The 14,043-nt window shown below is 33.0% G+C and overlaps 1 protein-coding gene across 1 annotated transcript in view; it reads right to left on the bottom strand.

Moving 5' to 3' along the window:
* LOC122789916 (somatolactin) overlaps positions 1-14,043 on the bottom strand; it is a 58,365-nt gene that overhangs the window by 39,100 nt on the left and 5,222 nt on the right. The window contains exons 2-3 of the mRNA XM_044057416.1: positions 12,392-12,588; positions 7,430-7,543 (exon numbers count right to left, since the gene is read on the bottom strand). Coding sequence (XP_043913351.1) covers positions 7,430-7,543; positions 12,392-12,588 — 311 coding nt within the window. The remainder of the gene's footprint in view (positions 1-7,429; positions 7,544-12,391; positions 12,589-14,043) is intronic.

The following is a 14,043-nucleotide window of genomic DNA, read 5'->3' on the forward strand; positions in this document are numbered from 1 at the left end:
GTTGTGGGTCTCATTAGTGGTTGGGATGAACATAACTATATGGATGAGGTGAGCCCTTTGATTGCCTGGTGTGATAGGAACAATCTGGACCTGAATGTTAATAAGATCAAATAAATGATTATGGACTTCAGGAGAAAGGCAACAGTTAACCAACCACTCACTATCAAAGGGGAGGTGGTAGAGAAAATCAAAACAACCAAGTTGCTGGGCATTCACATCTCAGATGACCTCTCCTGAACTGTCAATACCAACCATATAGTCATGAAAGCTCAACAGAGGCTTCACCTCCTGAGAAGCTTGAAAAGGCCAGGCTCCCACTGTCTGCTCTTAGCACTGTTTACAGGGGCACTATCGAGAGCAACCTCACTAGCAACTTCACAGCATGGTTCAGCAACTGCACAGCTGCTGAGAAGAAGAAACTATAGAGGGTGGTAAGGATGGCTGAGAATATCTTGGCCAGAAACCTATCCATCTATTCTGGAGCTTTTCTTTACAAGAGCAAGAAAGAGAACATAGAAAATACTAGCTGATACAACCCATCCATCCCACAATTGGTTCTCACAACTTGCATCTGGAAGGAGGTACCACAGCTTCCTCTGTAGGGCTATCAGATTCAGGAACAGTTTGTATCCTACAGCTGCGAGACTTAACTTGAACACCAGTCATAATACTTGATACACTGAAGCCTCTTTTTTTCTCATTTAACCCTGCTGCTCTGAGCAATTACTGCCATTATTACTATTATACAATATGCTGGCTATACTGAGTCACATCTAAGGTTAACAAATGCAATACAGTAACTAAACAGCTGTTATTCACTAGTCTGTATTTATTCTTGATCTTAATGGTGAGGGAGTCTGGTGGTGGGTATTTATTTATTTATCATTGGATAATGGATATTGAGTATGTTTATGTAATGTGAACTACCTCTTGCATGTCATACGTGTTGTTTATTTCTGTATTATGTTATTCTCTGATACTGCTGTATCTATGTTATTTACACTGCATTTCTCTCATGAGCTGACATTTGTAATGTTATTTAGGCTGCACTTGTGTGGCCCTAAATAACAATAACGTTTCTTTGAATCTTTGAATATCTTTGACTCTTTGAATATGAGCAAACAATGAAATACTGTTTAAACACTGTAGAACAACTATTCATTTACTTTAATATAATCTTACAAAGAGGGAATATAAGGGTCTAAAAGTACATTGGTCTTATGGTGGGACACACCACAACACATTTTAAATTTGTGTGTGGCAGTCTTTCATATTTATAATGCTAGTTGAATTTCAAAACTATGTATAGATAAGGAACAATATCTTACTTTAACACCGTAATGAACTCATAAAACTGGAGAATGTATATGTTAAATAAGTTAAGATGTGAAATAATTGTTCTACTATTATATATTAACAATGCTTTAAAGGATACAGCTTCATCTTTATTTTACCGTTAATGGCATCATATTTGATTGTAGTAGAATAGACTGGGTTTTTTGTCTGTATGTTTGTTTTTTTTTTGCCAGAATATTGGCTGGATGTGTTGCTTGGATGGTTAGACTATTCAGTCAAGGAGTGCTAGTCTCCATGAGGGGTAAGGGGGATTTTAAAAGCAAATGTTTAATGATAATTATATATTTTTTAGCCTTTTTGTGTCCACAATAGTAACTATTTTATGTCTAATCAAATCTTCAAAAGTTAATGTTCACATGATGATTATTAAACTGTTCTTTACTAACAGAGTGTCATTATCTATGGGAAGTGCATGTATACTTTTGATCAGTAGGACAAATGGCATTTATTAAATGTAGTTCCATAAATGTCAATGGATTAAATAATGGATGCAAGATGGGTGGCTTAAACATATATTTGAAATTGTTTATTTCTCAAGTTATTTTTTTAAAGGTACACACTTATTAACAGAAGACATAGACAGGCTAAATACTAAAACACTACACTGTATTATCCACTTCACAATATAATCAAAAAAGGGGGTTGCTATATTATGGAGAAATTCATTGCCTATTCCTATGGATATAGGAACATATAAAGATGATAAAGGTATGTTTTGTACTGTAACTATAAAGTATAATAAGAGGATATTAACTAGTAACTTGTATTGGATTCTTGAAATAGGAACTAAAACAATTGACCAACACCTAGAACAAGTAATTCAAATCTTGAAAGGCAGTATAATTCTAGCAGGAGACTTTGATTGTTTATTCTCACCAAGTAATACTAACAGAACAGGTAAAAGTAGAATACAGGCATATGCAAAGGCATTGTTAACATTTACTGAATTGTTTCACTTTAGAGGCATAAATGAATTTTTAGAACCAAATTCATTATTTTTTGCCCATTATTCCCATAGACACAGAACACAATCCAGAATTGACAGAGTTTATCTCTCTAATGACCTGACTGATACACTAGGCATAGTTAAAACAGTAACCTGTCTGCTTTCAGATCACAGTGCAATTACCTTTCAGCTGGTTTTGAAATCTAATAATAATGTTAAAATAAGATTACCATATATAACTTGTTTAAAGGAATTTAAGGACTTTTTATTAAATAAACATTTCCTTTATACAAATTAATTAATAATATAAAAGATACTTCAGAAATGTATTTATCTGATGCACTAAAAGCGTAACTTTGATAAACTCATTAATTGGTTGTCAAATAAAAAAATTGGGACAAGAATTACATGAAACCCAAGAAAAACTAGATAAGTTAAAATTAGAAACACAGACAAATAAAAATAATAATACAGAAGACATTAATAAGCGAAACAGCAAATCCTTAAAAATCTTAAACCATAAAACTAAAATCAAACTTGAGAAGTTTAAGATGATTAACTTCTCTATTAACCCAAAGTCTATGCACAATTTAGCAACAACAACAAAATTACTCAGTAACTCCAATCACATAAAAGAAGTCTATTTACATAGAAAAAAAGAAAAGTAATAGAAACAGAAGATACTCTAAAGGAATTTAGAGATTATTATAGTAAAATAAATGAAAATAATATATTAATAGATCCAGAATAATATTTAAAATATTTATTACAATATATAAACACTATACTATCTGATGACCAAATGAAATTAATCGACAAACCAATCTCTATGCTTGAACTTCAAACTCAAATTTCTAAACTGAAACTTAATAAAGCACCAGGTAATGATGGGATCATATCTGAATTTTAAAAGCTGTTACCCAAAGAAGCCTTAGACATATTATAGAAAGTTTTTCTATAGTCAAGAACCTAGCTAAAGTTCCTATTTCCTGGAAATATACTATTATCTCTCCAATTTTAAAAACTGACCAAGATCCTACTAAATGCTATTCACACAGGTCGATTTCACCTTTAAATGTAGATTATAAATTACACGGCAATTCGTGCTAATAGATTAAAATGTAATCTACCCTCCATGATTGATGAAGATCAAACTAATTTATATTAAACATAAATACTTATGATAATATTAAAAGAATAATTACAATAATCGACTATGCAAATAAAACAAAATAGAACTTAACATTAATGAGCCTTGATATTAAAATGCTTTTGACATGGAACTGAAACTCTCTCTTTTAGAAGAATATCATTTCTCAAGAAACTTTACACATCTTATTAATCCATTTGTTAATTTTCTCAGATCAAATATGGATATAAACGGTATTAACATAAATGAGAATTTAAACTCTAAAATTCAGCTGTCTGCTGATGACATTTTACTGACATTAAATGACAACGATAATTCTTTATCTGCAGTTTCTTAACAATGGATGTATTTCAAAGACAATTTGGTTTAACATTTAATGATAACAAAACAAAAATCCTACATATAAATACAAATAAGAATAGAATTAAAAGTAAATTCAATAAATATGTTATCAAAGAGAAGAAAATAATGATTCAGGAATAATTATAGCAGATAACATTAAAGATATATTAAATTATAATTATACTAGCAGTATAAACAATATAATGAATCTAATAGGCAAATGGAATAAAATGTTCTTCATGATGGATGAGAGGCTATCTATAATCAAAATAACTAACTTACCAAGAATCTTATATATTATATAATCACAACATTACCCCCACAAAAATTGTATTAAAGAATTTAACACTTCAATTTTGAAATTTTTCTGGTACCTCAATAAACCAAGAATTGTTTTAAACCATCATATGAGACTGAGCAGTAAAAGGTATAGGGCTGCAAGATCTAGAATTATATTCATTATCTTTAATTATAAAAAATAATATATCTTTGGATTAATAACACTTACACAGCTAAGTGGAAAGAGTTTTTAGGAAATATTTTTATAAACTGTAAACACAATAAATTTATTTTTATTATTTTTATTTTTATTGCATTTTGTTGACCTAGAATGTCCAACTGGGCCAGAGGCCCATTTTCAGTGGAGGCCCGGGGGAGAAAAGCTCCACACAAAAATACAATACATGTAGATTTTAGATACACAGATTATCACAAATTGGAATGCAATATTACAAATGAAAAACAAACATCACAAAATAGTATGCATTTTTACAATATCAAAACATCATGTATCAAGATAGTAGATATTCTAATAATTATCTCATACTAAATAACAATCTACATTGGTTATTAAAGGATTGCGTTATAGTAAAAAGTCATCAAACAAGTGACTCCTATTTCATTTCTACTATATTAAACACATTTAAATTTTTTATATATAGAAACCTGACATATAAAGCATGGATCTTTCTTATATTTCTTATGGCATATACCCAAAATAACATCTCTACCTCAAACTTAGAAACAATGATTGCATTTAAAGAGAAAAATCTGCTATATTGGTTTCAATTAATAAAAGACCAAAAGCTACATTCTGTTGATTATATTAAGAACAAATATAATTTATATAAAGACATGTGGCTAGATGTACAATCCTCCAGACAAGATGCAGAAGGGGAAATTAAGTTAATGCAACCAAACATAAGACATCATATCCGACAAATAATTGAATATTTTTAATGCAACAAAATACATTTGGACAGGGTTGCTTATTCAAATTATATAGAGTTGTGAGGAGAGAAACAAAAAGTTGCAATGACAATTATTAGAACTATTTTACCCAGTTTAATAATAGACCTCCGAGTGAAGAAGATAAAAAATTAATTTTAATATCTTTTAAACATACAACTTCATCTCTTATATGGAATCTCTTTACTTGGACATTTTTGCATAGATCTTTCTTCACACCACATAAAATTTAATTAATTTTCAAGCAGAAACAAGTTTATTGGAGATGTAAACAAGAACTTTAAGAGGATTGGCAACACATCTATTTTGATTGTACTGTCTTAACACCTTATTGGAGTAACATTAATTTTTTTTACAAGCTTTTTTTTTGGAGAAAATTTTTTTTTTATCTAAATCACTAATCCTTTTTAGCACTCCTATTCAGATATGTGTTAAAAATGAAATATCACATGGTGTTGTCTAAACAATCTATAACGAGAAAGGTTATAACTCAGAATTGGAAGAATGAATCTACAGCCTCCTTCAAAGAATTTCAAAATATTGCAACTGAAGTCTGTCACCTGGAAATCATTACAATTAAGTGAAGACCAACCAAGATTTCCCCCTGCTACAATTCATGTTCAAAACTTAGAGATCTGCTTGACAAGCAAAAATAACAGCATCTTAGAGTTAATGTAATGTATAATAACTTGGTTAATGGATAGTCCTATAAATATTTTTTTTTCTTTTGCGTATGAGGTTTAGTTGACATTTTTTTATTTATTATGCTCAAAACCCTCTGACTGTAAATATTGTTGTGATTATTTTACAAATTGTAAATCCAATAAAAACTTTAAAAACAGAGAAAGATAAAGTAACTGAGCAGATATTAATTTACAAAAATGTCAAAAGTCAGTGCAGTCAAGTAAAAAAATATTTTATTGGGAAAAAAAGAAAAGAAAAAACTCATATCCATACTCTTAATATAATTATCGCAATCCTTATTGGACCTTGTGGGAAAGAAATAATCCCCATTTGCAGTTCCGCCCAGAAAAGGAAAAGTGGACATTTGGTTCAATTAGTAAGAAGATGTTAAATTAATTAAAGAAAATAATAAATGAGATTTTCTGCTAACATGACTACTTGCAGTAGAAATTGTGTAGTTGAAGTTAATGGAGTTTGACTAAGAAAATTTCAAATAAATTGATAAAATGTTTATGTGTTTATCAGCTATGTGTATTTGCTTTGCTTAGGAGTAGGTCACGGTGATCTTTAAAGAGAACTGGGTCCGGATTCATATTAACTGGGTCAATGCCTGTGTGTACTTGATCTCCTGTAAGGCTTCCTAAATATCCTGCTGCTTTATTTGCCAGTATTGAGGACTGCATCTATGTTCATGGTCACATATTCCTGATATTGGGCATTTATTTGTTTCATACTGTTGCCCATTGGTATACTAATGCTGATAATAGCAATGCAGTGCTCTATGCCTTATGTATTTCTGCACTTTGTTATGTAACTCAAAAACCATGGCTGAGTGTATCATTCATAGGACCTCAATTTCCTGTGTACTGCTTTTGTGGTTGTCATGTGCACTGCTTTTGTGGCTGCCATCACACCGTGTTCTTTGGCAGTTATCAAGACTGTTATGCATAGCTCTATAATTACTTTAGCATGCACAATGGTAGGTAGCTTAATTATTTACTATGAGCTCATTCATTGTGCATTTATTCAGTATGATTAGACTCATTTGTACAAATCTTTTTTGCTTAGCTAAGGCCAGGTTTACTAAAAATAAATAAATAAAAATAAATTAAATAAATAAGTAAATGAATAAATAAATAAATACATAAATAAAGCTCCATTCCTGTGTGTTTATATGGCACACTCAACGAGTTGTATGTGTAATACTTTTTTGGTTACAGCAAGCTACCTATTTTATACTGCTGTGTCTATTGTATAACCCAACAAAGTGACACAGGTGATATCAGAGTTACATTGCTCCTGCCATAACATTTTCATTAGGGCCAGGTGTTTCCTAACTGTTCCATGCTGCAATAAATATTGCCCTGCATGTACTACTCTGCAGTGATCATAGTCCACTTGCATAACATACCTCTTCTGCAATTCTCCATACACATGCTCCAGAGCATTTTTTTTCCTAAAATTTTATATAGTGATGTGTCTACTGTTGTGTCATTTCCCTACAGTGCACAGCAGTTTCCCAAGAAGAGCATTAGTTCTGATTCCACTTTAATTTAACACCGATAGCTATGTATCTTTAAATTTTCATGTATAAAGTTCCTGTCAGCTTTTTTAAATATAAAATGTATGAAGTTATTTGGCAATCATTCACACATCCTCCTGACTCTTACACCATTACCAGATCTGACAACTGTGCACCTTACCGAGACCTGCTGTGCCTCGGACTTGGAGCTGGGAAGACGGAGTCCTTTTGTGTAGCAGGAGTTGAAGTTTCGACTTCTCTGTGAGACCAGAGAAAAGGGAGCAAAATTATCCTCCTGAAACAAAGCAAACATTCAAAGTAAGTTCACGTAAGCAGCAGCTTACTAAGATAAAGTAAATGTGAGCTCACATGCAAAGGATCAATCCTGGGCACATCTGCTGTGGACCACATACAGTATATACTTAATGCTTTGTGATAAACTCACTATTTGATTTTTAAAAATTATGGAAATATGCATGCATTTCTACATTAATCTATGATTACAACTGCAGAGAATTTCCACAGTTCTATGCATTTCCAAGGAAGACAGCTTTACCACATTTTCATAGATATCAGGCTTAACCAATTTTGTCAAGTTTATTTCATTTATATAAATTGGTGCTGTATTTACACTGAGCTATTCCAGCTGGATTACAGAGCACATCCATAGCCAATGAAAGGACAATTGCAAACAAGCATGACTAATTGTATTTTCAAGTCTAAATTGCCTTCACATAATCTTAAGAAAAATATGACAGAAGGTAACACACATATATATATATATATATATATATATATATATATATATATATATATATATATATAGTTCCCTATCAGAAGCTTGAAACATTATAAGCCTGAAAATCAAAATCCTGAAACCAAAAGCCTGAAAACTCAAAATCCCGAAAACCCAAAATCCTGAAACTCAAAATCCTGAAAACACAAAATGGACATACTGACATCATTGTGGCTTTGCTATTGTTAGCCCTGTGGTGTTAGGTCATGCATTGGGTTCAGATGAGTGTGCGGTTGGTTTTATGTTAGGGTTAGGGGCGGTTTAAGTGAGTTAGGGTTAGGGCGCAGGTTAGGCATGTATGCAATAGTGACAAAAATGAGGGTTAGAGGCAGTTTATGTGAGTTAGGGTTAGGGCACGGGTCAGGTGAGTGTGCGATAGTGACGGACCTTAGGGTTAGGGTTAGGGTCAGGGTCAGTCGGTAGATATTAGTGTCTTTATATTGACATATTAGCATTATTTGTGTTTTCAGGATTTTGAGTTTCAGGATTTTGGGTTTTCGGGATTTTGAGTTTTCAGGCTTTTGGTTTCAGGATTTTGATTTTCAGGCTTATAGTATTTCAAGCTTCTGATAGGGAACCATATATATATATATATATATATATATATATATATATATATATATATATGTATATATATATATGTGTGTGTGTGGTGTGTGTGCGTGTACATACAACAGTTTGAAATTTTAAATGCCCAGTTATGTGTTTTGCTCAACATAGCCTCTTCGGTTACCAAGAACATTATTAAGAGGCTCTATTACATTATAATAAAGATTTTCTTGGCAAGTTTCATTGAAAAGTTATCTTTTAGTGAAAATCAGTAAATAACAAAAAATCAGATACATAGTCATAGCTTGCAAAACTTTATGTAACTAAATGCAAGAAAGCAACACTTTAAATTAGGTTATTTAATTAAAAGCAGTCAAAAACACAATAACAGCACTACTTCCCTTATCTTTTTCTTAACCATGGTTAGAACTTTACACATAATTATTTCAATATGCTGAATGAATCTATATGGTATTCAAACAAAATGTTATCTACATAATGACTGGTTGTTCCATTCTACTTGTCACTAATTATAATGCTATCTTTTACATCATGCATGCATTTCCACTGCAATTCAATCATCAAGCCACCATCATTGCTAGTATCAACTGTCTTTTCATTTTATGGGGCAAGAAAACAGCTGCCATATAGAAGACTCTTCCTTCATAAAGGCAGATGTTTCCATCTGAGTCTGTGCTCCAGCAGACAGGGATTGTAGACGGACATATTCATATTCTTGTCATTGCTTTTCTTTTCATTTAATGGATTTTCTATGAACTGGTTATACCCAAAGATATTCTGAAATCATCCCAACATTGACTACCGACGGTCCATACTTCTAGCAAACCGTTTATTTCATGTGGCTTTCTTTTATGAGCAATTTATGATTATATATTTTCTTGTGTCTGTTATGTTGCCTTGTGCTCCATCCAAAAAAGTGCTTGCCCGACTCCTTCACAACAGTTTGATATGATCAGTAATGTGTCATCTTTTTCAGTCTTAGCTGCTCATACCTGAATGCTTTCAGGTATGTTTCTGCCATTTCCTTACAGTCCAGTGACAGTCACATCAGCAAGGAATGTTGTAGGTCTTGAGTGTGAAGCCCAAATGAAAGGTAACATTTTGTTTCACATTGTCCTTTCTATAAATGCATTTCCTGTGTTTCTTCCCTTTCATGAAGAAAGTTTTCTAATTCAGAAAGACAACACATATGATTCATGAGTGTTTTTTATAATAACATAATTCCTGTTTTCTAGTAACTCACACGAGTGTGCATATGCATACACACACACACACACACACACACACACACACACACACACACACACACACACACACACACACACACATTCATGGACTCGCATGTATGTGAGTACATATACACACACACACACACACACACACACACACACACACACACACACACACACACACACACACACACACACGCACACTTTTTACATCACGACATACACGCCTTTGGTCAATTTATACTTACCAGTACACCTAACAAATATTTTTAGTATGAGGAAACTGGATTACAGAGAGGAAAACCATGTGAACACAAGGAGGACATGAGGACTTGGCACAAAAGACACCTTAGAAATATTTGGGGTGGCTGGCCCTTCTTATCCTTCTTTGATTTTTTCATTATGCATTTTTAACGACTTTTTACTAAAACTTTTTAAAGTTGTTTTTTATTTAAAAAAATATACAGTTTATTGATTTAAGTTATTGTTAAGTCATTATAAAAGTGTGTGTGAATGTTGTGAAACAAATGTCAGGTGACTGTCTTTCATAAATTTTATCGGTAATATGTTAACCAATGGCATGAATATTAAGGGTATTTTAAAACTGTTTTGTACTGGTTGATGTTTTACTCTGATGAAGTCCCCAGGTAGAGGGACGAAAACACAAAATTTTTTATAATAAGGTGTTCCTGCTGTTCTCTGGGTGACACTTGCTCTTTTTGGTTCCTAGTACAGAAGGCACCCTAGCCAAACACCAAATTAGTTAATCTCCAGCTTCAAGATGGCAATGCTATTCACTGTGCCACTGTGTCATCCTTGGAAGGCGTCACTCATTGTTTACTACTCATTTGATAATTAACATGACATTATTTCCCCTTCACTACTCTACTTCATCCCTCCTTCATTCAACCATGCACCATTCTAGCCCCCCCATATCATGTAATATCATTATCAAAAACCCATGCAGCACTAAACTAAATGCTTTGCCAAAATCTGAACAAAATACATATAGGAATCTTTATGTCTGGCACCCAAGTTTCCAGTCACAAAATAATGTTAAATTCACTTGATAAGATCTGTTTTCAGAAAATCTGTTTACCTTCACATCTTAAACAACTGTCAGCTAAAAATGTTTAAATTCTTCCTTGTAATAATATATAAACTCTCAACTATCATAGAAATCAGACTTTCAATCCTTTATTTTCTCAAATGTTTGTATGTCTTCTTTTCAAATTATGGCACCTCCTCTGCTTTCCTGTGTTTGCCAGTAACTATTTCTGAACCTGGTGAGACCTAAATAAGCAAGGCAAAGCTTCACATGTGACATCAGCTGTTTCTTATAGATCTTTCAGATAATTTCTGAAATCCATAATGTTCTGTATTCTTATTCTCTAACTCAAACTCAACTCACAGTATAGCAACCATCTCATTAGTCTAGGTTTCTCCCTCCCATTTTAGTAAATTCCATTATTCTACTTAAAAAAAAAAACAATCCCCAAACAACAATCTTACATGTCCCCCTGATTTTAATCTTCATTGACTACCTCCTTGTTTCAAACAGGTTCATTAATCTCTTGCATCTCACTCTTTTCTCTTTTGTATCTCCTATTCACTTACAAATAATTCTCTTAGCACAAGCTCTTGTACACCTGTTTGATTTTTCTTTGTTTGATTTCTTTTTCATAGTATTAACTTTTTTCTTTGTTAACAATGTGATGCATGGCTAAGCTTAAAAAGGACTTCATGGTCATTAGCCTAGTAAACACATATGAACCTATGAACCTATGAACCTATGAACAGCCATTTACTTATTTTCTTTCTCCATCACAGAATACTGCAGTCCAATCATCCATTTTTACCCATGATAATTAAAACTCTACCGTATTTAATTTGTTTGTACTATTGATGCAAATCTTCATATCATCTGTTGTCAAACATATTATATATTCACCCCTTTTACTGGTTGCTGGACATTTATACTCATACTTGTTCTAATTGCAGGGGTCATACGTTTAAGGCTACTGAGTCTTGTGACCATTAGTCCTTGCCAGTGGTGACCACAGATTGAAAACTCTTTCTCAAGGTGGGCTAGGCCAGTCAAACCCAGGATGAATTTATGAATTCACATCCAATTACTAAGGTGCATTTGAAGGAAGATGTTATTTTACACTACTTTATCTGTAGGGAGAGTGTATTCTAGAATTGAGGGAGATGCTGAGTAATAAATCTATCTTTCCATCTTGTTTTATTGATCTGCTGACAAAAGGTTGATACCTTCTGTTCTGGTGTCTGTGGGACTCTTTGATTTATGATGGTACAAGAAACCCTGGAATACTGGGCCCTTGATTGCTCATAAGACAAGGCATATTTCTCCTCTGAAGAGACTATAAGATACATAAAAGAGGGACAGTGCTTCTATTTTTTTTGATAATTTACAGATTTTAAGCCCGAGATCCTCTTTGTTATGTAATTATAATTCTTGGTGGAAACACTCTCCCATGGCCATAACAACGTCAAGTTTACATGAACAGTGTATGCACATACTTACAAAGATGGTGCACGACTCCTCAGAGACCCTGTAGAGAAGCTCAGCGTGCTGAATGGCTCGATCGAGAAGCTTCTCAAGTGAGATGGATGTGCAGCGGGTGTAGCTGCCCTGCTCATCCTTACAGTCCAAGGGGTATGCCAGTAAAATCCCATTCCACAACTGGCCAAAGGTCAAAAACAAGGAACACAGCCACACACCTAGATAAAATGATAATGACAAATACCCACTGTCAGATACTTATTTGAATGATATGCTTATTGTTGACATGCAGTCTTACTGTATTTATATAATCTAGAAAACACCAAATGCAATGCAACTCTTTATTGTCATACCAGTGTAACAAACAACACTTGATATAATACTGACTATACAGCTGGGAATACAATGTTTGATTTTCATGTGGTTCTGCTTTGTGTATACATTATCTGCTGAGTGTTCCCAACTCCTGCATATATTTAATTTTCATCTGAGCCATGATCTAGAATCATATTGCAAAACATTTCACAGCATATGTGCATATGAATTCCATTTATTAAAAAAACAGAAGATTCCAAATTGTCCCATATGTTTATATATCCAAATACAATTGTCCCAGGATCACATCAACATTGTAAAATTATTTTAGTGAAAAATCTAGACTTTTGTTAAAATTATTTGTACATGGTGGTACATATTTAATTCCATTTACTAGAGGACACAAGAAGAAAAAAAAATAAACTCGAATTTTAAACATGTGTCTCTGTATGTTGTAAATGAAAGTAATTTGTTTCTCTGCATGATTCTGTAAAATAAATCTGGTAGAGACTTTCACCTTCTGAAAGATATCCAGTTATTTGCCTGTACTGTAACTCCTGCTAAAGCAAACCTTTCAAATTAAGACAGCTTTTAGTGTCTTTTTCAAATGTGACAGGAATTGTTCTGAAGGTGAAAAGCAATCACTTTATTAAGTTACTTTATTTTTCCAGTTAATCCTCCTGTTCTACAGACCTAGTAACTCCATTTGTATTATATAGAATTCCCTAATTCTTTGACTTTAACCAGTCTATACTCAGTTGTTGTTATTGTTGTTGTTGTGTCTTTCAGCTTTTCCCGGTTAGGGGTTGCCACAGCGGAACTCCGGTCCGTTAATGATTGGCCAAGTTGCCAGCCCTGACGCACAACCTTCAACAAAGGTATGCCCACTCATCCAGTAAAAGAAAAAAAACTACAATAAAGAGTGCTTGTGCAGATGTGCTCACAATTACTTGTATGAATTTGTTGATATGAACATGGAAATGATTTCAGAAAACACTTTCTGCCACTGCTCAAAACAAAAACAAATGCACACAAAAAAGATAAACACATTTTTAAAAGTAAACAGTATCATTTAAATGTTAAATAGTTCACTTTCTAGAGTTAGCCAAAGTATTTGTTGTACTTTTGATGTTTTGCAAGATGGATTCTGTAAAGTCAGCTGGTTTCCACACAATGTGCCACCATTGTGTTTTGCATCACTACCCTACTAGTGAATGAAGCCTGAATTCTCAAGCTTCAGTTGCATGAGGTTTAACTCCTCTAAGAGCAGAGTTCTTCCATATGAAATCATTGATAGTGAGTTGTGCCAGAAATTATTCTCTTTTTAGGGGATTTTCCCAATTTTTTGACTTGGAGTG

This window comes from Protopterus annectens, chromosome 1.part0 (genome assembly GCF_019279795.1).
Source record: "Protopterus annectens isolate FY-2018-M chromosome 1.part0, PAN1.0, whole genome shotgun sequence".
NCBI classification, from domain to species: domain Eukaryota; kingdom Metazoa; phylum Chordata; order Ceratodontiformes; family Protopteridae; genus Protopterus; species Protopterus annectens.